The 26718-nt window shown below is 33.6% G+C and overlaps 1 protein-coding gene across 1 annotated transcript in view; it reads right to left on the bottom strand.

Annotated features, from left to right (window-relative positions):
• Positions 1-25704, bottom strand: part of LOC128226855 (neuropeptide receptor 15-like) — a 29378-nt gene extending 3674 nt beyond the window's left edge. Inside the window, exon 1 of the mRNA XM_052936937.1 lies at positions 25385-25704. Within this exon, the coding sequence (XP_052792897.1) occupies positions 25385-25647 (263 nt within the window). The 5' untranslated portion in view covers positions 25648-25704. The remainder of the gene's footprint in view (positions 1-25384) is intronic.
• Positions 25705-26718: the final 1014 nt, after the last annotated feature.

Here is a 26718-nt window from a genome sequence, read left to right as displayed (position 1 = left end):
AATCCGAGCTTTATTGCCAAGATAGAAAATGGCCATTAACGTGGCTATAAAACACATACCGGATTACTTTACATCGATACAAGTGAAAAAATAATGCTTATTCATTGGAGAGCTGGATTCTTCATTAACTGAATGTCAGCGTAAAGAATCCCAGAAAACATAAAACGAAGTTCAATAACATAGACTCTTATGGATCTTTAAATTCTAAACAAAAAATCGCTGTTGTTTTTATAATTTTATTTCTAGCATACTAGTGAAGTCTGGCTTTCTTAAACATTTTTCGCGAGGATTTTTCTATAATACTGATTGTTTTGGCGCCATGATGTATGAAACATGTTACTTTTTTTTGATAAGCAGAGCATGTCATGATTAAAAAAACTGTCTTTGCCAAAAAACGCTAGTACAACAAGCTCAATACCCACAAAAAAAGAAACAATAGCTGTTACAAAGGCACAAATCTTCCAATATCGAAATCAGCTACATTCATTTTGATGTCAAGACTGCGGGACAATACCCAGCGTTTTATGGGATTTACGAACTTGACAGGGTCTAAACTATTTGTAAATTTCGAATGATGAATGAGATATTCTTCACAAATCTGGTCGGTTTCTTTAATAAATACTTTGTTCTACGAACTCTTCAACGAAACATCCTGAAAAGCATTGCCCCATAAAGCTCTTGTGATGCGGTATACCAGGCCTCCACAAACGATACTGCATATAATGTTGTAAAGAACAATCCCAACATAATTCAAATTAGTCAGTTGGTTTGTTATCCTCAAACGAAGATATCAGTGGAGGGACATGAATAAGAATGTGGTGGTCCAGACTCAAGAATGATAATCAGGTCAGTAGCATAATGGTCATTGCCCTTTAAGTAATGCAAAGAGCTGGAATATATCAATCAAGAGATGTCTAGATACTGTGCATCTTTAGTACAGTTAATAATAAAACTTTTATCGAATGTGTTTAACTTTAGAGTTAAAGTTTATGCACAAGATTCGTATAAAATTAGTTCAAAACACAAAAGATAATGTCCTTTTGTTAATGAAAAAGCGTAATTTGTCTATTTGAAGCTATTAATAGAAATAAATTAGTGAACTAACATGAATAGTGTACATCCATAGTGCCGAGGTGCATACACAGGCGTTGTCTAGATTAAATCAGTTTATTCCTAGTTACTGCCCTTTAATTGAAACAATATAATTCCTGAATTGGTCCTTTTGAAGTTATACTATTGAATTTGATGAACATAATTTTATGAATTGAGTGTATACTATAACGCCATATTCAGCTCACAATAGGAATTATCTCATAAGATATTAACCATGGCACAGAAAGATCAGCGAGTGCGATTTTTTTTTTTAAATCGTTTGGTAAAGGTAAACAATTCAGAGAAAGGGTACATAATTCCGGTTTTGCTTAATAAAGTGAATTTATATGAACAAAAGCATTCATAAAAGTGACATTTCAGTAAGTCATATACGAACATATAACACTCCTGATAGGTCTTTGTACGTTGTAGGTTGATCATAATGTATGGGATGCAACTGAGGGGTGTATATCGCGTGCTTTCCCTGTTTCTAACTATGCAATAACAATATCTAAAAGACTGTCCTCCATTGATCAATACGGCAAGATCTTTGATAAGCCATTGTCGTCAATCTGTTAAATAAAGGCGATTTGCCGATGATAATTTCGTGAATATTCAATATTTTGGAACACTGGTTTCGTTTTTTAGTATCGGCTAATAGTCCATAGTATTCTGTTTTTCATTAGAAATAGCGGTAAAATAAGTTCTGAAAAACATAACTGCAACGTTTCACAAGTATTTTAGATCACGCAAGAACTTTAGAACAGAAGAATTTTATATCTGGGAAGAACTATCAATGCCTTCATTTACGATCTTTTGGCTCCATTCTCCGTTGAATACCAATTTAATGTAATTGTAAATGAATTAAAGGCATGAAATAAAAACAAAAACGTTTTTGCTTTATAAGCGCAATATAAAACCCCGAGGAAGCATTAAAGTTTTTTTTTCAAGAGATCTTTAGCTTGATATAAATTGCTACGAAATAAGCAGTCACAACTAGTGACATTTCAGTTACGAATTGCTGACTTTATATATGACCATCCAAATGAGCCGTGTAAGTTGTAAGTACATGTAGCTCAGAATGTATTGGATTGAACTGTGTATATTCCAAAAAGTCTCTGTTTCTAACTGTGTCACTTTATCTCATCGGCGATCCTCTCCTCACGGATTGATCCATAAGGCAAAATCGAACTAATTTGACAAGTATTCGTCGTTTATCTGAATTTCTTAATAGTCAATCTTGATTTCTTAATAACTAACTGTAGCCTTAAGTGTAGCTTCGATGAATGTTGCAGACTTTAAGCGATATCTGGTTACAATTTTCTGAAGCACTTCTTTCCATTGTATACAATGATTATCATATTTTTTGAAGATGTCTAATGTTGTTTGACTTGTGTTTGTATTAGCCAAACAATATTCGTTTGCTTTCTCATAAATTCTTACAAAAAGCTTTTTATTTTTCAAACATATCTACATTCAATGTCTTCATTGCTATTGGGAATGCTTAAAACTGATGCAGGTACTCCCTATCGGTGGTAAAAGGCCGTCGGAACTTGCAATGAGGCAAATCCAAAAATCAAGGTTCCAACGTAGTATTTCTTTAATGTAAACCTATAAATGTGTACAGCTTATAAATATAGAAATTTCAGGCTAGATTCCAGAATTTCGTCTCTGTGTTCGATCCCTACCAGGTTTTACCAAGGTGATATTTGCCTCTCAAAAAATGGCAATTTATTATACAAGAAACGGAACCGGGAGAGATTTATATCAACCTTTAGCTGTCTCCACATTTAAGGTAAATAAATTATTCAAAAACAAACTCAATTAGAAAACTCTACCACATTTCTGACTTCAGCACAGTAACTAAGAACTCTTGCAGCTCTCGCATACTGCCAACTGCAGCACGGTCGAAAACTTGGATTTAACTGTCATGACATTTAGTCGCTTTTTTTGTTAAAAAATAACTAGCTTATATAGAATAATGGTCCTTTTACACTCCAATGCCTTTCATAATCATCTATCATAGACTTTAAATACATTCGATTTAGTAGTTTTCAAGTTATCACCCGAACAAGAAAATTGCAAAGGACAAACCGACAACAGGAAAACTCCGATATGGTTTGGTAGAATGTCGCCGATTTCCTTTTCGAAATTGATTGTTAAACTTTTGTGATGCTTCATACATTTCGGTAGCAAAGGCATTTTTTTAAATGCTTATCGTCCTTGAATTTGAGTTTCTAAGTATTAAAGAAAGTCGATGAGTTTAATCTGAAGCAATAATAACGTAAAGACTATAAAGTATTCATTCTAAATTATTCAGAATTTTTCTGCGAGTCAGTTTAGATCTCTTACATATGAAACAGCCTCTTTCGAAATTATGTAATTCATAAATAGAGATGTCTATGTTATAAAGACTGCGAAATGATACAAGGCGGATATATGGGAGATTTGCGAATAAGACACACCATTAGATAGCGTCAATCACGTACGACGTACGATCATATGATCGTTTTGATTTCTATACAGAGCTACTGGTATTTGCATACTGGTATAAAACACTTCCATTTAAGAGGCACTGGACGAAACATCAACATTAAGCTGTCTTTCTCCACCATATGCTGTGTTAAATTGCTGCGTCAAGAACTGAAATTTGTCTTAATTTTTAGAATATACCCCTATACAAATTACTCATGTAGGATTTGGGCTCTCTTAATTGCTCTTCGCCTAGTACATGTCCCTTTGGGTCGATATCATTTTTAGAGATAATTGGATCCTCGATTAAGAAAATATCAAAATATCATAGACAAAAATTTCACCAAAGTTCCTTCTTTTCAGAGTTGAATTAATGGATACTTTTGCGTCATATATAGATCAAATGTATTTAAGTATTTAATTTGAACGACAATGGTAATGAAACGGTCCAAATCATCTACATGAAAAACTGTTTAAATATGTATCAAAAATATATAAAAGGCACATCAAAAATCAAATGAAAATATTTATGGAATGGTTCCGCTTTTATGAAACACTTATGCAGTTTGGAAAAGGAATAAAGGGGAAAAATGACATTTGGCAACATAATTGCTGTTAAGTATTTACCTATTTGATAAAAAGGTTGTTTAATATATTAAAATTGGTAATAAGCGCATTTTGAAGAAATCACATCGACTTAACCATGTTAAAATTCGAATCAACCTAGGCGGAGAAAAACGAGAAATTACAATTGAATGCCTAAGTACTATTTTGCTACCGAAATGCATGGTTATGTATTGCAATCATAAATATCTGAACTAATGCCAAATTAAAGTAGTTCATTTAAGTTCATTTCATATAAAGACGTCAGACAGAGAATGGTCTGCTATCAATCAGATCATTGGAATTAAATATTTGCTGGTGTTTCAAGTAACTAAGAATACATGTTTGTATATCACGAACCTTAAAATGATGAGAAAACTAAAGTATCAACTGTTTGCCAAAGTCAATATTAGCACACATAGTAAAAGGTCGAAAACAATTGTTCAACTTATGACAGCAATGTAGTCGGTCAGTATCACTGGCCAAAAGCCAGTTAGACAGAAACAAACTCTTCTTTTTGTTATCTAAAAAGTTCACAATTGCTTGACAAAAGTGCAAACACGCTATTGTCTGGACGACAGACGAGTTGCTTTGTTCAGGCTGATTGGTACAGTTTTTCTCTTTTCCAATTTGTTTTTTATGTGTTAATATTGACAGAATGCGCTGTCGGCGCAAGTGCAATTAAAAGTGCACTAAAACTGGGTAACAGAACAGAACAGATAAAAGTTATACACGTAAACTAGAGAAACAATCTGAACAACTTAAATTGAAGTACTACAGCAATAGGTAAATGATCTCAATAGTGTTTCAAGTTGTGTAATTTATAAATATATTAGATGCATATAACAATGTTCTTATCATATCATGTTAGTAATTTATGGCACCTAAAGACAAATTAATTAGGATATAACAATAGTTAAATATAAGTTTTACGATGGTGTAGATAACACGTTCTGGTAACAAGTTACAATATCGCAAAAAAACACAAAACAAACCACACCTTAAATCTTAAAAAAAACCCCCAAATCTTATTGGTAATACAATGAAAACTACAGGACAAGCCCAGGGCCAGTATTCAATAACAGTTTTATCTTTATCCATTGACATGCCTCAATGATTCCATTTAGCCTATTGGTCAGCTAAATATACAGGTCGATCAAAACTTAGATTATAATCTTAAACTTAAGTTCAATCAAAGTTGGTTATTAAATACAGCCCCAAGGTAGTCAAGAATTCAAGAAACAAATAATGTAAATACCTCTATATGTATATCCTTTCCGAGCTCTCAGACTCTTTTGCCCAACGTGTATCAATACGTGCAACATTAAGAATATTTACGAACGTATAAACATATTAAGTCTAATTTTGATCTTATATTAAAAATAGCCTTATTCAACATCTAAAACAATTTTTCAGCTGAAGAACTTAGAACGGATCAAATGCTAACTTATTAAATAATCACGCAAATCACGATCGTTTTTAGGTCAGCCTCATTTTTTTAACGAATTTAATGTCCATTATTATAAGTTGAGTTGGGTATCAGAACTTAATGGGACCTAGGCCAGTGCTACCAAACAGTATATGTGAAATGTTTATACGGGTACCCGGGTACTCGATCTCCAACTACCCGCGAGTACCCGGGTACCCGTATAAACAGTATATAGTCCTAAATTTCTACCCAGCCATGCCCTAGATAGAGTTGATGTGACATACCGGGGATATTGACAGCGGTAGATGTCTCTTCCGTCTTCCTAGCTTTTGTGTCGGGTAGCACACAGTAAGCGTATGCCTTCTGACATGATCTGCCAAAGGTCCTGAGTTGGTTGAAGGTTATGTATGGTTTGGGTTAAATGCGACATTTAATTATGGCAGCCGTGCAATAAGCGCTTAATAAACAAGGTTGAATGCCTGTCTGAAAGTTACATTTTATATCTGAAGCAAATCAAATTTCAATGAAAAATGTTTACTTATGGATTAAGATTTTTGTGTGATGGATAAGAAACACATTCAAGCAAATCTCTTGTTTGCATTCATCTTCACATAACTGTTTATTTCTTTTGAAATTCGTTCTTCGACGTACTCCAATCACAACAGTAAAAGTGAAATGAACTGAAATGTCAGCAGTAAATCTGATTTAATACCGAAAGTTGAGGATCAAATATAGGATCAGAAAATTATCAACTCTTAAAAGTAGATTATGTTAAAGAAATAATGCCAGATTATCAGGAGATGGGAGGAAAAGAAATCTTGATACATATTTCAATAGTTCAGTTCATTTCCGCACAAAATGGAATTATTAAAGTAAGACTTTAGCCAAAAATAGATGAAATAGTACGGTAAGACTATTGAAAGATTTTTATAAGAATCAGTTTGTACGCTGTTTCTGTATCGCATGAAAATATTTTTCAACAGTACATGTGATTTTTTGTATACTTTGACAATGACCGTATTATCAAGGTTTCTAAAACTTTTGTTCCGTTTAATAAAATAAATATCAGATCCCATTGAGGGTGACATCGTAAATTAGTAAGCCTCGGTGTTTACATGGGATCTAATATTTATTCAATACACATTTTAATCGTTGGAGTAAAATTCGTCCTTAAGTACCAAAAAAACATATATATATATATATATATATATATATATATGTGTGTGTGTGTGTGTATAGCATAAAGAGTCTGGTTCGACAAATGTTTGGGAATTCATTTATATGTTTTGCGCTCTTTATTTTGTTTTGCACTTCTTGTAGCTGTTTTATTTCTTACATCCTTAACACACTAGGCGTTCGTCTTCAATATTAAAAGTATGTCATTCGCAGCTGCCTTACTGAAATTGGTTATGTTTTCCTGTCAAAAACCAACTACTAACAACCGGGCTATAAGTACATTTTCTGGTCATCCTGATGAAAATTAATTACCCCGCTGAGGATAGCTCGAATATAATTTCCTTTGGGAACAATCATATGCTAGGAAAAAAAGCAACGGTGTCATAGTTCCTACGTAACAAACCATTTATGAACTGTCTTCGCAAACATATCGCAGATCTGTGTTGTATAAAACTACGAAATGTGTTAAGATGTCTGATAGAAACCCTCAGACAAACTCATAAGTATGCCGACAATACCTTCTTCCCTGGGGATGACGACATTACCTGTGTTATTCATGAAGAAACGAACATCCAGACTTAAACAAACTACCCCCCACCCCAAACCTAAATTCCCCGTCAACAGCAAGTACTTTCCTCTAATTTTGCAACCCATATGACAATTGTTGCATCATATACTTCAGACGAAGCATTTTTTTACGAAGAAAAGAGTGTTCATGAATTGATAAATATGGCAACCAGACTATTGCAAAACTTCCTCATTTTCGGCTATGAAAGCTAAATAATTGGCATACAAATATTGGAAGAATTTTCTCCTAAAATATCAACACCTTTTTTCAGCTCTTATTGTGAAAAGCTTTGCCATTTATATGGATATACGATAACACAGTAGAAAAGGAACAGCTTTGCCAGACACCAGTACTAATTATAACCGAGTCAGTAGCATAATTATAGACACGTAAACAGAAAAGTACATTTGAATACAAAGATTTTACATCAGTGAATATTTTAGTAGAAATACCTATGTTTTGCAAGTATATTTCACATGATATTGTATTCAAAGAGTCGAACGCGTTTTAAAAATGAATTAATTCACAGACGGTTGCCATCTTCACCTTTGCACGGGTTTCAGCAATGTGTGTCAGACTGACGTTGGTGCTCCGAACTTTTCTTAAATCGATTTGTTCTTCAACAATTATATTTGATACTTGAACGATTTGCCTATTTCAAAATTATGATATTAAGAGTGCTTATTCAAGCAAGTGTGACTCATCTTTATGACAATGGGTGGCGTGGATCTTTATTCCCTGTTGTTTGTTTTTTTATTAATTTTGCATTTAAATATATTGACAGAAAAAGGTCGTTATGTTCAATGTATGTATTTAGATTTTAAAATGCCACTTGTTGTTTTGTTTTGTGTTCATATATATTTACCATAAATAACACAGACCATTTGTAATTCCCAACAGCTTGGACTTATATGCATATTTCGGCAAAATAATACACGCTAAATTCCGTCTTTGTGTAAATCAAAAAGTCCTATTGACACACTGGCAAACGTATACACATACATACTGTAGAAAAGAAGAAATTCATACTTCGTATTTCAAGTACTATGGAAGCTGTTGGTTAAAGTGCCACTTTTATTCAAAATCATTGCATACACATGTATAACAACATCAATTTTGACTGATAACCGTTTTAACTACTTGCTAAATAATGCATTTATGAAAAATATTAACTACTGATTACAATATTGTAAACGTGTATTTAATAGCAGAAAACGCACACATATTAAATGATTGGTGAATGCTAAAATATTTACTGTGGTCTACTTTAGCATCATAAGGTAGAAATACCGTGTTTTATGCTCATTTCTTTCAAAATAAACTCAGTATATATCATAAGAACCATTGTTTTCGACATTTATTCATCCTTTTTGGAATATTTAAACAACATTATTAATTGTGGTAAATCTTAATTTGGATTAAGAGTGCATCTTTTAAAAGAATATGAAGTGCACTATGTATTGGAAGTAAATCGTGTACCACATCATTAATCCAGATGACAATTGTTTTGACCTTGCGTGTGAATATTAATAGTAAACAACACGTGCAGGTTACATGTTGCATAATTATCTGGGATGTTTAATTGGTTCAGTCACGATAGGTCATTCATTTCCGTAAATGGAATGGCACGTAATTGTGTTATCATAGAACGGAACGTTTTAATATCGTGTGTATAGTGTTGTAAACCAATAACATATTCACATGACATGTAAGTTGAACTTACAAAGTCCAAGGAACTTCTTCAATTCGAAACGTATCTTGATAACTGTAGATCAATACATATTCCTGTTTATTTATTAATTCCTGGATAAACTCTTCCTCAACATGTAAATTGCAAATTGGCATGTGTCTCTATACGTTAACGGCTGTTTCTGAACAATTCACGGAAAGTAAATACATACAAATGAACCCATTACATCTACTTTGTGTCAGCCAACCTTGATAAAGCAAAGTCAACAACGTGGAGTAACCGGTTTTCTTTTTTTGTTTATATTATTCCGTTATCCATACGGGCAGGTAGATGCACCTTTTTTGTCCTTCGAGGGATGAGAAGTAATTCGTTGTTTGCTGAATTGAAAGATACAAGCAGCCGATCTGCCCACAAACAAAACATTTTCAAATCATCATTTAGTTGCAGGGCAGCAGCCATAGGGTCGTTGACAATGATGAACAAGGTATAGTCGTCTGCAAAAAGACGTATCGTTGTTTGGATTTCACGAACAATCTCATTAATAAAGATAATGAAGGATACATCCCAATGAATTGAAACTTGAGAGACGCCAGCAGATATTGATACCGTATCGGACAACGTATAGGACAAAACAACGCACTGCTTTCTTGCACTGATATAATTTTATTTAGTTGGCCATTACAATAAGGCATCGGAAAGGCCACAAATTAAACTATATCTATTTGTGATCATTCGGTAAACGATTTTACACCATTATTACTAAAACAGCAATCCTCTTTTAGGTAATAAACATGTGAGATTGTCAATTGTGGGTAGATGGCTTAATTGTAAAATTATAAATACAAATTGCATTAGCATAAACTCTATGGAAGAATGCTTCCAATTTAGTACAACTTAAATCAAGGCAAATATTGAAAATTCATTTTTTGTACATCTGATGAAGTCATATCTACGTTGTCACTAATGACACTTAAGTCTAGTGTTCTCTGCAAAATAGAAAAAAATAAATTTACTCATGAACTCTTGCCGTGCAAACCCTTTTCATATCAAAATATTTGAAACATTAATGGAATTTCATAGCGGAATATAAATGACCAACTCACTGACCAATTTGTATGCGTGGCATTCTCGCGCAAGGCAGAAAGTCAATAAGGAATAGCTTAAGTATTGTAATCGCAATAAGAACATGTCAAGAAAAGCTCCGAAGTATTGAACCGAACCGGTCATGATGTTTTGACTAGTAAGTAAAGTACAGTTATTGTGATGCATGTCAAGTATGTTTTCCTTTTTTTTTCTTCTTTTTTTCATGGACATTTCATTTATTCAAACAGGAAGTACAAAGCATATATAAACCAATCAGAGTAACATTTATATATAAACATTGTGTTTCTACTTTCTATATAATAAATAATTGGGTAATTTTTATAATTATTAAAAAACATGTGTGGTCCTAGTATGTTTTTCTTGTTTTGGGACGTTGAATGTCTGTAAGGCCTTAATATTGTACCTCTAAACAGGGTCTTCGTCCACCGTGTACCTTGTAGCTTGGAGCTTGACCCTGTAGATGCAGTTGTATTTTTCTCTAGACCCAATTCACATTTAAAACAAGACATCAGCATATTAATTAAAATTATATCCCATATAAATATATCGTCAGAGGTTCTTGCCACGGATATATCAGTTTCATATCGGCAGAGTACGTTTATAATATATTAGAACTATCACTTGTTGTACGATTAAATTACCGAAACAAAACTCCCGTTTTATTCAAATGTCGGGAAAATGCATTCTACAAGAAACAACACTATCATAACAAACCAGGGTCGGTTTTGAATAGGACTATGGAATGTAAGCCATCCTTTGCAGAAATTTCAAACCAATTACTGCCAGGAGGTTCCGAAAGATAAACGATATACAGTTTAACATTGCGAAAGACTTTGGGGGCGCATCGTAATGGATATGGATTGTACTGGAAATGACTAGTCACGAGTGTAAGAAATTGATCCTTCATTATAAACTAAATGGGAAAATTCCGATTTCCAAAACCCACTCCCATTCACGTCAGCGTATACGTGAATGGGTCTCTTAACAATTGTTTATTCTCGCAGTCGACAGTCACTATCTTTTTTATTACATAATCCATATAACGAGAGTGTGGTCCTGGACTATTTTAAAGTCATTTACGTTCATTCAAAGAAACCAGCGTCTCGATTTAAACGTTTGACCGCATTATTTAATTTGATTTAAGCTGCACTCTCACAGATTTACCGTTTTAAAAACTTTTTGATTTTTTGTCTAGCCATAGAACATAATTTTGGAACGGAAATATGAAAATCTGCGATCCGATCTTTTTTCAGAAGTCTTTTATCACTGATTTGCAGATATTTACGCAAAAATTGGCTCGTTCCAAGACCAAAAATAAAAGAGTTTTCTAAGCGTTCAATCTGTTAGAGAGCAACTTTAATATAATTTTTCAGAGATGCAAAGGCATGCTAGTAAAATTTATTGATGACATAATCAAATGATATTTTGTATTAAAGTGCTGCTTGACAACCAATGTCAATGTCATTAGGCAAAATTAGGTATAGTTTGGGTAAAGCCTGATGCAAACCTTGTATTACAAAACTATTTTATTCCATGATGTGTTTCTGCAGAAATAGTCGCAGTACGGAGTTGGTAGTAAAAGTAAAAAACATGGCGGTCGCTTTTCAGATCCATTGGGCGAAAAGAAGGTATGTTTTTCAACTAAGAGTTAAAGCACGCAAATCAAAACCGTAAAAAAATAATAACATTTCTAAGACATATGGAGACCTAAGTCACAACCAATTGGAAAAAGAAGCGTTCTGATGATCAAACACATCGAAGAGCAATGGATATAAAACAGTCGCATTTTCTGAAAATATCTTAAGCGTAAAAGGTTTAGAAAAAACATTTATCATTTTACCCAAATTACTTGTTTAATAAAACATGATACTTCATACGAAAAGCTGTAATAATCTTCTTTAAAATACTCAAAATCTTTTAAAAGGAAAACATCATACAATTAAAAGAAGTTCTTCGCTTTATTAGTATTAGTTAATGTGTTTTTTTAGGTCGTTACCTTCTAAAGAGATCAAAAAATGGTTTATGGCATGAAAGCATAGCACGAAGGCATTACGGCATTTTAAGGGTCTATGCAGTTGGTAAGACAAAACTGATTTATTGTCTACGTAACGGCATAAAACATACTATGTATCCTGTCACTTACAATCAAACCGACCCAATAACAGAGTGCCTGGTATATATATATATTGGTGACATCTCTGAATGTTCAGCAATTACTGTAATACTCGGTTAGTATGTCGATGCTTGCCTAGAACATGACGGCTTTACAGCACTAGTTAAACAAATGTTTCTCGATGTACCATAATCTAAAATAATCCAAACATTTTTTTATCGAAACACGAATCGAAAAACAGTGTTTATCACGTTAAAGTTCAATCGCTCGCGAGCAGTATAAGACATATTTTCGTACAGGTTTAAAGGTTCTTGAGTGTTGGGATCATCACATCTTTTTGTTTACATTTAAGTGCTTTTGAGAGTTGGGAACATATTTTCGTATCTAAGGTGCGTTTGGGAGTTGGGATCATATTTCCGTTACTTAGGTGCGTTTGGGAGTTAGGATCATATTTTCGTAACTTAGGTGCGTTTAGAAGTTGAGATCATATTTTCGTAACTTAGGTGTGTTTGAGAGTTGGGATCATATTTTAAGCCTGAATAGAGTCTAAAAGCATTTGCATTCAGATCCATATCCATTCATATTATATTTGGTCAATCGTTTGACACAATCAAAACTATGTAGTCTGCCTTTTTGCCTATATTATATAAAATATATTTGTAATTTTGTAACCAAGAAGTAAATTGATTTCTTTATTTGAATAGGTGTTTTTATTTGAAAATAGGGTAGCAAAAATAATGAGGGTTTTCGAGAATTTTCTTTGAAAAATATTCGACTAAATAATTTGCAAATATTTGTTTGATATCATTTAAAAACAAACATGACATGGCATGATGTTTCAAATACATAAAGTTGTATGGGATTACTAAAAAAGCGTGTCTGTTTAAGAAGAAAAGAGAAAGGAGAAATCCGACCTACATACGATGTCAAGGAGTGGTTATAAATGGACTTAAAATCATTTAATATTGTCAAAAAAACCACAGTCCCATACCATCTGTTTCGATAACTAAAAGTAACCACACTTTGTACAAGGCCTGTAATGGATATCGTTTATTGTGATCTTTATTTCACATTACATGCTAAATAGACAAATTCTAATTTCCTAGCAATCATTGGAAATGAGGTTCTATCTTTTCGACGGTTATAATGGGGGAATCTCTCGCTATCCGCGTTTTGGGTATAGTTTAGGATCGGTTTTAAGATATTATTACTTTCCAAATTATTTCTTAGCCATTAATGTTCATTCAACTACACCAATTTTGTCTTTTCTTAATAGGAACACATATGTGTTTCATTTTTTTTCTGAAATGGTCAGAAATGGAGTGCTCGATTATGTTAAGCCAGTAGTTATAATTAATGGATTACCAATACATTTTTATAAAGACATACATTTTAAAAGTTCATATGTGTTTTTTGGTCATAGTAGTAGTATAGGTAGTGTACATAGCTTTATTTTGACACGGTCTAACAAAATAAGTTTTCCTATAAAAAGTAGTTGTGACATTGATATAAGAATGGAATAAATCAATTAAATGTAAAATGAAATAGTTTGTATTCATTTCATATACGAATTTAGACATACAAGTTCTTTAGAAAAGTATGTGCAATTTTACTTATAGAAGCAAATATTTGAAAGCATGTACTCTACTACCTTTGATAAAAAAGCGGTCGATTTGGTTCGGATGTTTCTACTTATTCAGGATTAATGTATTTCAATAGCAAATCTAACAATATTGAAAATAAATTTATGAAACCTAAAGCGACTTAATGATCAAGGCAAAGAGTTGAATGTCGGAAAAAAGTTGTTCAAGTTGAGTCAACATTCTTTCTGTTCGATTTAACAAGTCGAACGCCCTGCCACAGCGAAAAGTAGTGTATCCCAATTCTCAAACGCATCTATTTTAAAAATCGTCTAAAAATCATTAGACAAAACAATTAGCACATGAATAAGATCGTTTTACTATGGGTGACAAACAAGTAAATTTGTTCAAACGGTACGCCCCCCTTTATATAATTTTATCTTTTCAAATTATTTTTTAAACTAGTTTAAAAACAAATGTTGAGTGAAAACATGCGCTACTAGCGCACATACAGTGAGAAATGGTGAAATACCCGCTCATGCCATGAATCCTCTTTGGTATTGATCTAGTATTTAATAGTCTTGTGTGACCTACGCATATATTCTAACTCACTTTAATTCGCTCAAAGGGTAACACACTTTGTCCTTCTCCAAAGACAAACCCAACCGATAATGATTGATTAATATGTATTGGAAGGTAATGATTGATTAACTATGTGTTGGACCAAATCTGCTGTTACTGATTAGTTTCAATGTTACTGGAGCCACGATAACTTTCCACTCACGTGATTCTGCTTTATCTACCGGTGACACCGAGGGCTCAGTACAGCGCCAAACCGCCCTACGCAAACCAGTACAGCAGCGGAAGTAGAGGAATTGGTTCCATCACACATTTAAAAAAATTCCTTCACCTGTTACCGTGTCGCTGCTAACCAGGGTCGGCTGCAGAAGGTTGTGGCGGTTTTGACGTGCTTCAAGAGTTCACATTATAAGGAAAACGCCTTACCTAGTCCGGCACTGCTGATTACAACGGTCCGCTGCGTACAGTGATTCTTAGTTTAAATATGTGTGACTATGTGATCGGTTTTGAACATTCGCGATAAGGATGAAATATATGTTCAATATTTATATGAAAAAACTAAAGAAACAGGTAAAGCAGTTGAAAGTTTAAACATAAACATCCTTTAAAGCTGCACTCTCACAAATAGACCATTTTTACAACATTTTTTGTATTTATCTTGGAAAGAGCAAAATTGTGCGTGAATATCTGCAAACTAATGAAAAAAGATTGCTGACAAAAGATCAGATCGTAGATTTTCATATTTCCGTTCGAAAAGTAATGTTTTATGGCTTAAACCTAACGGTTTAAGAAAAATGCATAAAACATCAATTTTTGATTTTTATATAAAAATCTCGATCAAATTTTTTGTCAGCAGCCTTATATAATTGGTTTCCATGGATTTTCGCAAAAATTGGCAAAGTCAAAAAATAAAAAGTTTTCAAAACGTTCAATCTGCGAGAGGGCAGCTTTAAACCCGGATGGCAAGTACTCTTCAAATAGTATCATAATATTCACGGCTGAAATAAGATCCCAGCAATTCATGGAGTCCATTTGCCCAACTAACTGGTGGAACGCCCCCCGCCTCCCATTGCCCTTTAAAAGCCGTGCATTCTTCTGTTATAACTTAATATTAAATAACATTAATATATAAACACACTCCATAAACCGTTCTCTTCTTATAGAGAAGGAATATGTGTAGCCTTTTAGAACTTAACTGACAAAATATTGTTATGTTTAAAGTGTATGTAATAGATATAGTTGGGGTTAAACGTGAACAGTCTTGATTCCCAAACCATATAACCGGGATCATCAACAGTAGATACAATATGTCCGTCGTTGGATCAGCTCTTTGATCTAGTATCTGAACTTGCATGATGAATGTCGATAATAACAAAACAATACAGAATCTTGATGAATTCCCGGACACCATTGACAGTAACTTTATGTTTTAATGACATTACAACTTCATTTCGCAAATGCTTAGTGAAGTCAGCCCTTAAAGTATTTTGGTAATTGTGGTTGTATTTATGAATGTTGGGAATAGTGTATGATCATGTAAACTGTTTTTGACAATATATATATGTTGTGAGCATGCTTGAAGTCATTGTTGATCGTCTCATGCACTAAAGGATCATTATTTAAAGCAATCATTATGCAATAAAGCATGTGTATCTAAGACTGGTAGCGATTATATTGCGTAATTAGTGACTCGTTTTTAATGGAAATAGGACAGGTCAGCTTAACTGGAACATGAGTCATTGTTTGGTCCAAATTGATGTATCAAGCTCATTTTTGATCAAATTCTGACAAAACAACAGTTTTGAACAAATATCTTTTCACAAATAGCGATATAAACACTAGTCTGGATATACCTCAACATAAGTAAGTCTAAGTTTATCACCTTATATTTTGTTTTTATTTGCAGCATAATCCGGGATTGTAATGCACTTGTCAATTGTAACCACTGCCCCGCCCACCCCTCGCCCTTGTTCTAGGGGTATACCGGGGACAGCAGAGGCAATGGGCTGTGTTTTTACCTTTCAGCTGGCCCCGCAGTGCCTAGTGAATGTGGTTTTGTCTTCATATTGAAAATAGTCGGGAATGGGCCTCACATAGGTATTCGGGTTGCGGGGGCCATTTGGCAGGGATTTTACCAGCAGTGTGTCCCTGCAGGTCGGGTATTTTACCCGGGTTTTGAGAGACCGGAAGTCAAAGTCCCCGCTATTCCGGACTTGAGGGGGGGGGGGCATATACAATTGGCTGGTGCATAAACACATCTAAATAACCAAAAAAAGTACTCTGAAAAATACCATTGTTTTTTTTGTTTTAATAAGCAAATGTCATTGCATTTCCTGTGATAATAAAAACACAATTTAGTCTTATATGGAGTCTGATGTTTGATGATGCCTGTATCACGGCCTGTAAACGCCAGCTCCACCACTTTACGGTGGTGCAAAGAAAAAGAGCTGTCGACATTTCCGTGGTGGAGCTGTGCCCTATGTTTACATGAACAAACGTGAGTATGATTTATATTTTATTTGATAATTTCATTTAACGCACATATTTCGGAAATCGGAGAATGTGGTACCGTGTAAGAACACTTCTACTGTAGGCTGGTTACTATGTCGTTTCAATATTGTGCAAACTGTGGTGCCAGGAGCTTTTCTCCCGAATCAGACTTGTGCATATTTTGAGATCTGATTGCAGAGCAAGTACATTTCGGTGCTTACACACCCCTTAAGAACATTCTCACGCATGCAAACATAACTGTTATGTATTGTACCTAAGCCGGAACACAACAAAACTAATAAGCACTTCTTAAAAAGGAAAAATGCACATATTTATAAAAGTGGTGGCGCTGTTGCCCTAGTGGTGGCGCTGTCGAGTAGTGGTGGCGCTATCGAGTATGTTTTGCATATGAAGTAATATAAAAAGTTAACGCTTTTGGAATAAATACTTAGGTTGCTATGTTTATCATTCATTGAACATTATGCTGGTTATGCATACTGCTTGCGGAAACAAAACTCTTCGCGAATTATCTTAACCTTACTTAAAACTATTTCGAAAACAAACGGCTAATTCTTAGTTATGTCTAAATACAGTTGCATATGATGTTAAACTGATTCAGGTAGATTTATATAAGTCGTTTCAAACTTTTTACTAAAAGCAGGGTTATTTATTATTATGAATGATCGTCATATTAAAGTACGTTTTAATTATATAAGAAATTAGATTTATCCATATAATGTTTGTACTAAACACGTATGAATAAATAGTATGTATTCCGACATTTTCCCAATGTCCATTAGAGGTTCAGTTCAAGATGGCATTAAAATGGGTTTAAGGGCAATTATTTTGAAAAATCTTTCTTATTTATATTGAGTATAAGGAAAAATATATTTTTCACTCTTCGCTCGCTTCGGTTTTTATGAAAACTGACAAAAAAAAAAAATTATTTTTTTTTCGCTCGCTCGCTCCAATTTTTTTTGGCAAAAATCCGAGGAACTAAACATTAATTTGGTGTGGCCTAAAGATATTTAATATCTTTGTGAACTGTGTGTTTGTCCTATATCGCCGTGTCTCCTGTTTAGTGCCTGTTTAGCTTTGGTCAAAGTCTCGTTTAACAAACTCATAGTTCAATATGTTAATACTGGGCTTTATCTGATAGCTTCATTTGTATTTGTGATATCTGCGAACAAATACATGTTTCTACAATAGGCATTCAATAAATGGCGGCCTATCCGATCTTTATCAATTTTCCATTACTAGCATGTTTCAAATGCATTAACATTTTCTTATTAATAACGGATTACTATAGTTTGTCAATTGACAAATTGGTGATGACTAAAACCCTTTTTCGATTCCCCTTCAAGTCGGAATCTGGTTCATAATTCAAAGCCAACGTTGAAAATTTGAATTTTATATCCTGGATATTTTTTGCCGTTGATTCAGATTATGAAGCATAAAACAGCAACGGAACTTTGTAGGATAAAGTAATTCTTTGAATTGTCGTAAATGGATGAAAGAACTTTATTCGCCTTGAGAAGATAAATAGCATGCGCCATTAAAGCTTATGCCTCTTTTCCTCAAATTAGAAAGGTTCACCGGAAGTAATGGAAAACTAATTTCCGGAAATATGATGGAATTACTGTTTTTTCTTCGCAAATAAGCTGAATAGCATTGATTGATCGTCAGAATTAAAAAAAACAACACCTGTGTCGAGTATCTGTTATTTCAATGGCTGTTTACCATACATCCCCGTTCAGATTTACTTTCGTAACATTTCTTCTTCCTTCTGTAATCATGTTATAAAAAGAGACCGTCAGACGATCTTCCATGTAAATTTATATATATCTAAAGAATAAAACGCTGTGTAAGTGTAAACACAACGGTTGTTTTTTTTTCAGTGAAATATCATAATAATGTGAACATCTATCTTGAAAAACCACTGTTTCAAACACAAGACAGAAGGCGACCTTTGTAAAAAAAAAATTATAAGAGATATTTATTTTAATAATACAATGAAAACTTCAGGGACGTGCCCTGTAGTCGAACATTTCTAATAATAAAGCCCTCGTGTAAATTGCTTTACCTAACTTAATGGGTTTCCTAACCGAAAATGGCATGGCTATCATCACATCAATCAATCAATCAAACAAATATTTCTGCGATATCTAGTTACGAGGGATGCAACATAACTTCACAATACGTCACCGTGAATTTTACATTCGGATGTAAACGGTGCAGACGGGTTTCAAACAGAAAGCTTATACTCAACTTCCTAACACAACAGAAAGGATATGTCGTTTGCAAAATGAACGCTTTAAAATAAACGAGTTGAAACACTTTGCCTTTCTCATCCGCTTGCGTATTGGTGATGATGATGGCTGTAGCATTTTCTTTGTTTTTTAATGTGAACCAAGAAATGTAAGAAGAACATTAAATGTGGCTAGTATAGGGTTAAGGAACAAATTAGTTTATAATAATTCATATCGTGGACATGCAAACAATCTTGACATAATATCCAATTATCGAATCAAAGATATCCCTTTTTGACTGGAAGTGATTTATGTTTAAATTGATGAACCGAAACTTGTCTTTTCTAATCCATGGGGAAATCAAACCTACATCAGATGTCTAGGAGTTTTTATAAATGGGACTTTAATCTAATAACAAGGTCTTGTTTTTTGAAGAAACATTCCCAAACCAATTAATGACCAAATAGATGTTTTGCCAAATATATTGATCGTATGCTATAAATGAATTATCCTGCATGTCAATGCGTATAAGTATTTATCTTTCTGGAAGTTGTGATACGGTCAACTACATTTTACTTACGATTCCTAGGTGGTACCTAACAATCCTTGATAAACATACCCAGTTTGTTTTATATAGTGTACACGCACGGTGTTGTTTGTGGAGTTTTGTGCTGTTGTTCCAAGTTTCTTGTTTGTCTTTTTTGTTTTGTTTTGTGTTCTATGGCGTTTACCCTGTGCCAATAAGCGGGGTTTATGTTTAAACTTTTTACTACTGAGCTTGCTTCTGTAGTTTTTTTTCATATAAATATTGATATTGAATTTTAGCTATCAACTTAAAATATTTAAACACTCCATCTTGTCATTTTGAATACACAATGCCTTATCTCATCAAAGGGAAATTTTACATAGGAATATCAACACCTTAACTTACATTCCTTCAGTGAACAGCCTTTCTGCAATTACGGATATTTTCCGATGAGCGCAACCTCATAGGATATATTCGGATTGCGAATCATCGCGTACTAATATAATACAGTACTATTGTAAGCAATAAAATGTGTAAACCGGTCGGGTCGTTCTGTTAATGTCATGAGTGTGAAAGAATTACTGTAAGTTTTTTTAACCATATGACGTATTTGATTAAGAATTCTGAAAAGAAATTATGAAGTATTGGTGTGAATATAATATATTTAAAATCCAATCACTTTAATCAGCCCAACTGCGTTCATACCCAGATAATGATATCAATCACGCATTTAATTCCTTAAATAGCTCTAAGATTCCCATTCACCCCAAATGTTTCAAGTGAGTCTGAAGACTATTCCATGGTAAAACCAAACAGCCTTTTGTCTGAATTTCAGCAATGCTAGTTTTCAGGCGTATTGAGAGGAAACTTTTATTGTGTCAGACCAATCCCTTTTCTTCCAAAGTGATTCAAAAATGACTGTATACGTCAAAAATTTACTAGGTATCAATATCGTGTCCGTGGAGTTAGGCTTAGTGGCGTAATATCGACCTTACCAAAAGTGTCATGATAATGATCCATTTTCGCAAATTTGTGCTCTGAAACTGAACAAAAAGCTTTTTAGTTTTCATTTAATACATAGCTTAGTGAAGAGGGTTCAACATGTAATCGAGTCACTTTCCATGAAAGCTTTCTTTGCTTGTTTGCGCTTTCGATTCTTTCAGTAGCGGTGACATTAACATTTCCATTTATAAAGTACAGAGTAATAATTTACCTCCTTTGTTTTAGATTTTCTATTGCATTTATTATAAAATGTTCTGATCATTCATGTTTATTCGTCAAATAAGAATCTCAGGAAAATTCATCCATGTATGTTCATATATAGCACACTGGTGGTAAATGTAAATAAGCAATATGGCAGATTCTGCCTTCAGGAAATGAGATAGTCCATGTTTTTAGAAGGGAAAGCACTGAGAAATACTGCAACTGAAACAAATAAGGCCTTAAACGCTTACGAATATTGCGAATAATGACATGTAAATTTTAAAAGTTAATAATTAAACTCTAAACGTGTGCATGATATACATTTCAGACAAAATGCCGTTGTTTAGTTTATTGGTTTGACAAAAACAAATCGAAATACGTGTATGAACACTTCATAAATTCTACACTTGGTTATCATTTAATATTCACATAAAAATTGTAATCGTTCGCTATCGATTATAATATTAGTTTGTTTCTAAATTGCTTTGGGTTTTTTTTCCGTTCAATTCTATATAGCCGTTTTCCAATGCACTGTGTCATTTGAATATTGTATTTACATCATTCAATATCATACCTGATTTGCATATTGTCTTTAATATTTAATTTGATAATTAAGACCAAGGCCTAGGGTAAGTCTCGTTTCAGGGATCACATTTCAACGAGTCCGAAAGAAAACATGTAATTACCATTGTACAAAGGCATGCACAAATTCAAAATAGTATTATTAAGCTGCATGGTAATAAGAATGAAATTATACACGCTTATTTTCAAAGTCACCTACTATATGTATAAGCACAACCTAGAAGCACCAGTATGACATATTAACACTTATAAATACAATGCACAAGCGTAAATGATGTATAGGTTAAGTTCCATCATTTCAAATGTAAATGTACAAGACTACATATGTGCTCCGATAGCCTTGAGATTGAACTTCTGTTTCTAGATTGTGAGATCGACGGTTCAATTCCTGACAATACTTGGACATTATGAAACAGAAGTCGTTTAAAATGGTACCAGTAGCTTCCTGGCCTGGCTATCAGCTTCAGAGGGTCCAATTCCTGACAATATTTGCACATACAAAAGACTACAAAATTGGTACCAGTAGCTTCCTTAACTGATGCTCACCTTTAGTGAAGTACTTGAAAGGTGCTGGTTAAAACCATGAAAGTTGTATCCTGTGAATCGATTCTTTACACCGGGCATGATAATAAACCAAATGGGAATCGTACATGTGTCTTCTTCGTACAACAGTCTGTTATCGTTGTTTTTCAACAGCAAAATGTCTAAGTACCTACCATAGTTTCGACATTACCAGAATAATGAGTGTTATATGTCATTGGTTCTTTTTAGCAGAAATTTTGTTAATTGAAATTTAAAAAAAACTAAGAATAATAGACTTTAGTAACTACAGTATTGTAGTGGTTAAATAATCACCAAGGCGTCCGGGCTGGACGCATGTCAGTTGGGTTTGTGGTAACCAAGGCGTCCGGGCTGGACGCATGTCAGTTGGGTTTGTGGTAACCAAGCCCATCAAGGTACTCTAGTTTCCTTCACAACAAAAAAAAAACAGTGCGACATGGGTGTTTTTTTTTTTAAATAATAATAAAAATGTATTTATAAATGTGTTGTATGCATGATCGAGGTCATAGTTCATTACTCCATCCACATATAAACAATTGATTATGCAAAATAAAAAGGTGACCTGATACTAGTAGCTATACATGTCAACAATCTGTGTCACTCTCGTGTTACATTGTACCAATAAGATAGATGAGTAAATGTTTCACAATCGTAGCAAAATTAATGATTCAATTTAACTTAATTTAAGTATATTTTATTTAAGTATAATCTTGGCATCGTTTACTCAATAAAAAATTATTTCCATGGTAAATGTTAGTCAATAGTCAAAAGAGGGTACGTCAAGACATTGTAACCAATAAAAAATCAATTTATGATATAATATAAAATCTTAAAATTAATTCATTATTTTCAATTTGTATTAGATTATAAATTAAATTTACAGCCAATGAGATTGCCTATCGACAATAAGTACCGTGAACAATCGTGCATTTCTTCACCTTGACAGACATGACGTCATATTTTATTCCACGCCTGCTGAATACCCGTTGTTTAGGTCATTTAGAACATATTGTTTATATTCTTAATGGTTTCGCCCTTCTTCATCATTGTTCACAATATGTTCTAACTATAACTTAGTACTGCCACCCGTATGGAAGAAAATCTGTACTTGCAGACGACTTTTCAAATAATATTATATATATATATAAAGAAGATGAAACAATTTTACAATGGTTTGTTTGTGGTGTTTGTATTTGTGTATATGGTGTTAGTTAACGTGTTTTTTTTGTTTTGTTCGACTATTTGCGCTTGTCCCTGTATTTTTCATTTTATTATTACTTCTCTGCATTACATATCACTATACAATAAATGTGCAAATATTTTCCATGCAAATAATACAACATGCACTATTATTAAACTATTGCTAATAATCATGTAAATACAATATACAGACATACCCGTAGAATATATATATGAATTCATAATGTCTAGCATGATAATAAAAGCACTGAGGCAGAAGTAACAGAATATCTTAGCATTAATTAAAGTTAATTAAAGGAATGATAGTTCTTATATTTCTGCTCAAATCCTGCAAAGGAAACGGTATTTCTGACAAGAAGACGGATGTTATTCCATAGTTTCATTGCAGCATATGGGGAAGCTTTAGTACCATATTAAATAATCGTCTACACAAGTAAAATGTCTTTACGGGAGATGAATCTCAATGCGTATGAATCATTGTTTGCCAAGTAAATCATTTGTAAATAAAAAGGAGTGTGCTTCTGTAAGCAGCATGGTATTAACGTCAATTTCCAAAGGGAAACAATTCTAATTACTGGAAAAGTTAAGAGGAAGGTGTACGAAAAAGTTTTCATATAAATATTTTAGCACAGAGCTTTTGAATAATTGTTGTTTTGAAAATGCTGCATTTACTTCAATGACGCCATAAAACACGCCGAAAATCCATTGCTGATAATATACAGGAGTTAAAATAAAGTTGTTTCAACCCTTTGTTAGAACAATGTTTAGTTGTGTGCGCCTTACATAATGTATTTGGTAATTCCAATCTAAATTGTGATCAATGTAGGTGCCGGGTAGATAGGAAGGTGAATGGCTACAATATATCTCGATCTTTTTTTTTGCCGTTTATGACTTCCAAAAATATTATTGTTTATTCCACATTTTCAAAATGTTGCAAGCCAAAATGATGCACCGTTCACTAGTCTGAAATATTGCATTCAAGAAACAAAAGAGAAAAACCGATTTAGGTTTTGTTGTCAACTGAAAAATGTCATTAACGGTTCAATTAAAAGTAGATTAACAAGCCGTTCCGATTATTGTGAAGCAGACCCAGAAAATGTCAAATGTAATTTCCTCAGGGGACCGTCAAATGCTAGGTGTCATGATTATCGTGAACTTTACCATTACGAGACGTCTATAAAGCGATGAAATGAGCTGAACATTGAACATAGACAAAACTTTATAGTATTTTTAAAGATTTTTAGTATTTATATATCGATTAAATGAACAATGAAAAGTCCGACGCAGTCGTTTTAAATGTTCTACTTTCATCTTCACTTTAAACCGGCTGAGTTTCAAACCACTGTATACAATTATTTGTTCAATCAGTACCATGTATGATTATGCTGATTGAAAGTGCTTATCAGCAATATTTTATTTAACAAACCGAAATGAGTGTAGTAAAATAAATTGAGTACTTCACACTGACGATAGGTTTTCATAAATAATAAAAGCCATCCCTGAATTAAAGTTCATAATAACTGAAACACCTGTAGCACGGCGCCATTATGACACTCCAAAAACGCCTAATGCTTAAGATTATATCAGAATTTTGATACTGTGTATATTGATGAGTTTTATTCTTTTATGGCAGACTTCAATACGCCATAGCCGTGCAATTCACAAAATCTAAACATCAACATCGCTCAGCAAATAAAACGAACCCTTGTAAATAGAGATATTTATTTCATGCGTTTCGATGAAATTTGATATTATCACTGCAAGATAAGGAGTGAAAATATCAACTTTCAGAACTACTTTTAAAATGCATTGTAGTTATTTCCCCTTTTATTAAAACAGAACACTTCATTTTGAAGCAGAAAATGTTGGCATCAATATTTTAAATTTAAAGAAATGTTACATATGTGAAAATAATGATTGACTATGACACACGTTTTGTGCGATTTTTGAAAGAAAAACAGGTCTTTATTACCCAGACTACTTTGCTACAGTTAATCTATAATACGTCCATTAGAAATTAATAACGTACGAGCGTATTTAGGTTCACTATAAACGTGTTGGATCATTCATTTTTGCAATTTTAAAACAAATGAGTGGCAAGCCATTACTTTTTGAAATCATTAATTCAAATTTGGAACAAAAAATGTTGATGGTAAATTTCACATACCTTTCCACAGAAATTGCCACAAGGGTTAGGATGGATCCGTATAGAGCGGAAACCAGAACGAAGCGGTTTATTTTACACGTGACAAGACCTAACGTCCATCCTAAATTCCGCATGAATTCCACTATTTCCGGTATCCCCAGTACCATGATTAAAAGGTCCGCCACTGCTAAGTTGGTAATGAGAAGGTTGGTCATTGACGTCCTCATTTTTTTGTTGCACAAGACGGAGAGCACAACCAATAGGTTTCCTCCTATTCCGACCATACCGACGAGGACAAACAACAGCGACCATACAATTATCACCGCCGTCGTTGTTGGGTTTTCAATTTGACCCTTGTCTATATGTGTGTAATTTTCAAACGGTGAACTAGAATTTTCTAAACTGACTAGATTTGTAATATTTTCCATTGCTTATCAAAGGCTATAAAATATCCAATTTAATAAGTACCATAACAGTTCAGCACATGCATTGAGTAGTTCTGTTTCTAAAGTTGTTTTTCGCGAAACTGATTTTTTCACAAATGCTTCTTGACAGTGCAGACCGTATTTTTCCAATGACGGACTTGAATAATGTACATTCCTTTACTGACTGTGCGTTCTCGAAATAGCGCAAAAAACAATCCTCTGATCAGAACTAAAAGGTTGATCGCCATCAAATCTCTGTAAGTGCAGTAACAGTTTCTCTTTTGACCATCGTACTGACCTTCACTATTTTGTAGTCTGCAGACACAACGTTGACGTCCTGTATACCTTGTCATTAGAGGGATTTATTAAGCCAAGCAGTAATCCGATTTAAGACCTTGCGCGTAGAGCCGCGAGTCGGCGGCAAGCGATTAGAGAGGAGAAGCCGATAATTGCCTTGCCGCTGCTCCTGGATATTTAGATGATGTCGACTGGCATATCCTAACTCGCCGTTGTTAATGTTGACCGGCAACAGAAGCCAATTATTGCCGTTGGTCTTTGAAAGTTGCTGACCAGCAGACAGAAAATTCTAATTAACATATGTCGCATGCGTTTAAATCTCGTTGAAGGAGATTACAAGTATCAAACGTGTACACTAGGACATTCAGTTTCATTTGAACGTTTTTTTTTTAAATTGAGCCAATGTTCACATGTTCTTTCCAATTTTATTGTTCTATGAAACGTAAAATTTGAATTAAGGTATACTTATATAGATGTAAATGTGTATAGAAGCAATGGTGGCGTCGTTTGTCGAGAGAAAAAACTATAAAGAATACCTGTTTAAGCATTTTAGCGAATGTTTTCTTAGGATCTCGTCAGAAAAAAGCACAGACGAGTTATAACTTACATAAAGGGAAGAATACGACAAACAGG

Source organism: Mya arenaria, chromosome 3 (assembly GCF_026914265.1).
Source record: "Mya arenaria isolate MELC-2E11 chromosome 3, ASM2691426v1".
Lineage (NCBI taxonomy): Eukaryota > Metazoa > Mollusca > Bivalvia > Myida > Myidae > Mya > Mya arenaria.
Note: the sequence above shows the minus strand (reverse complement) of the source record. Positions and strands in the feature narration are given on the sequence as shown.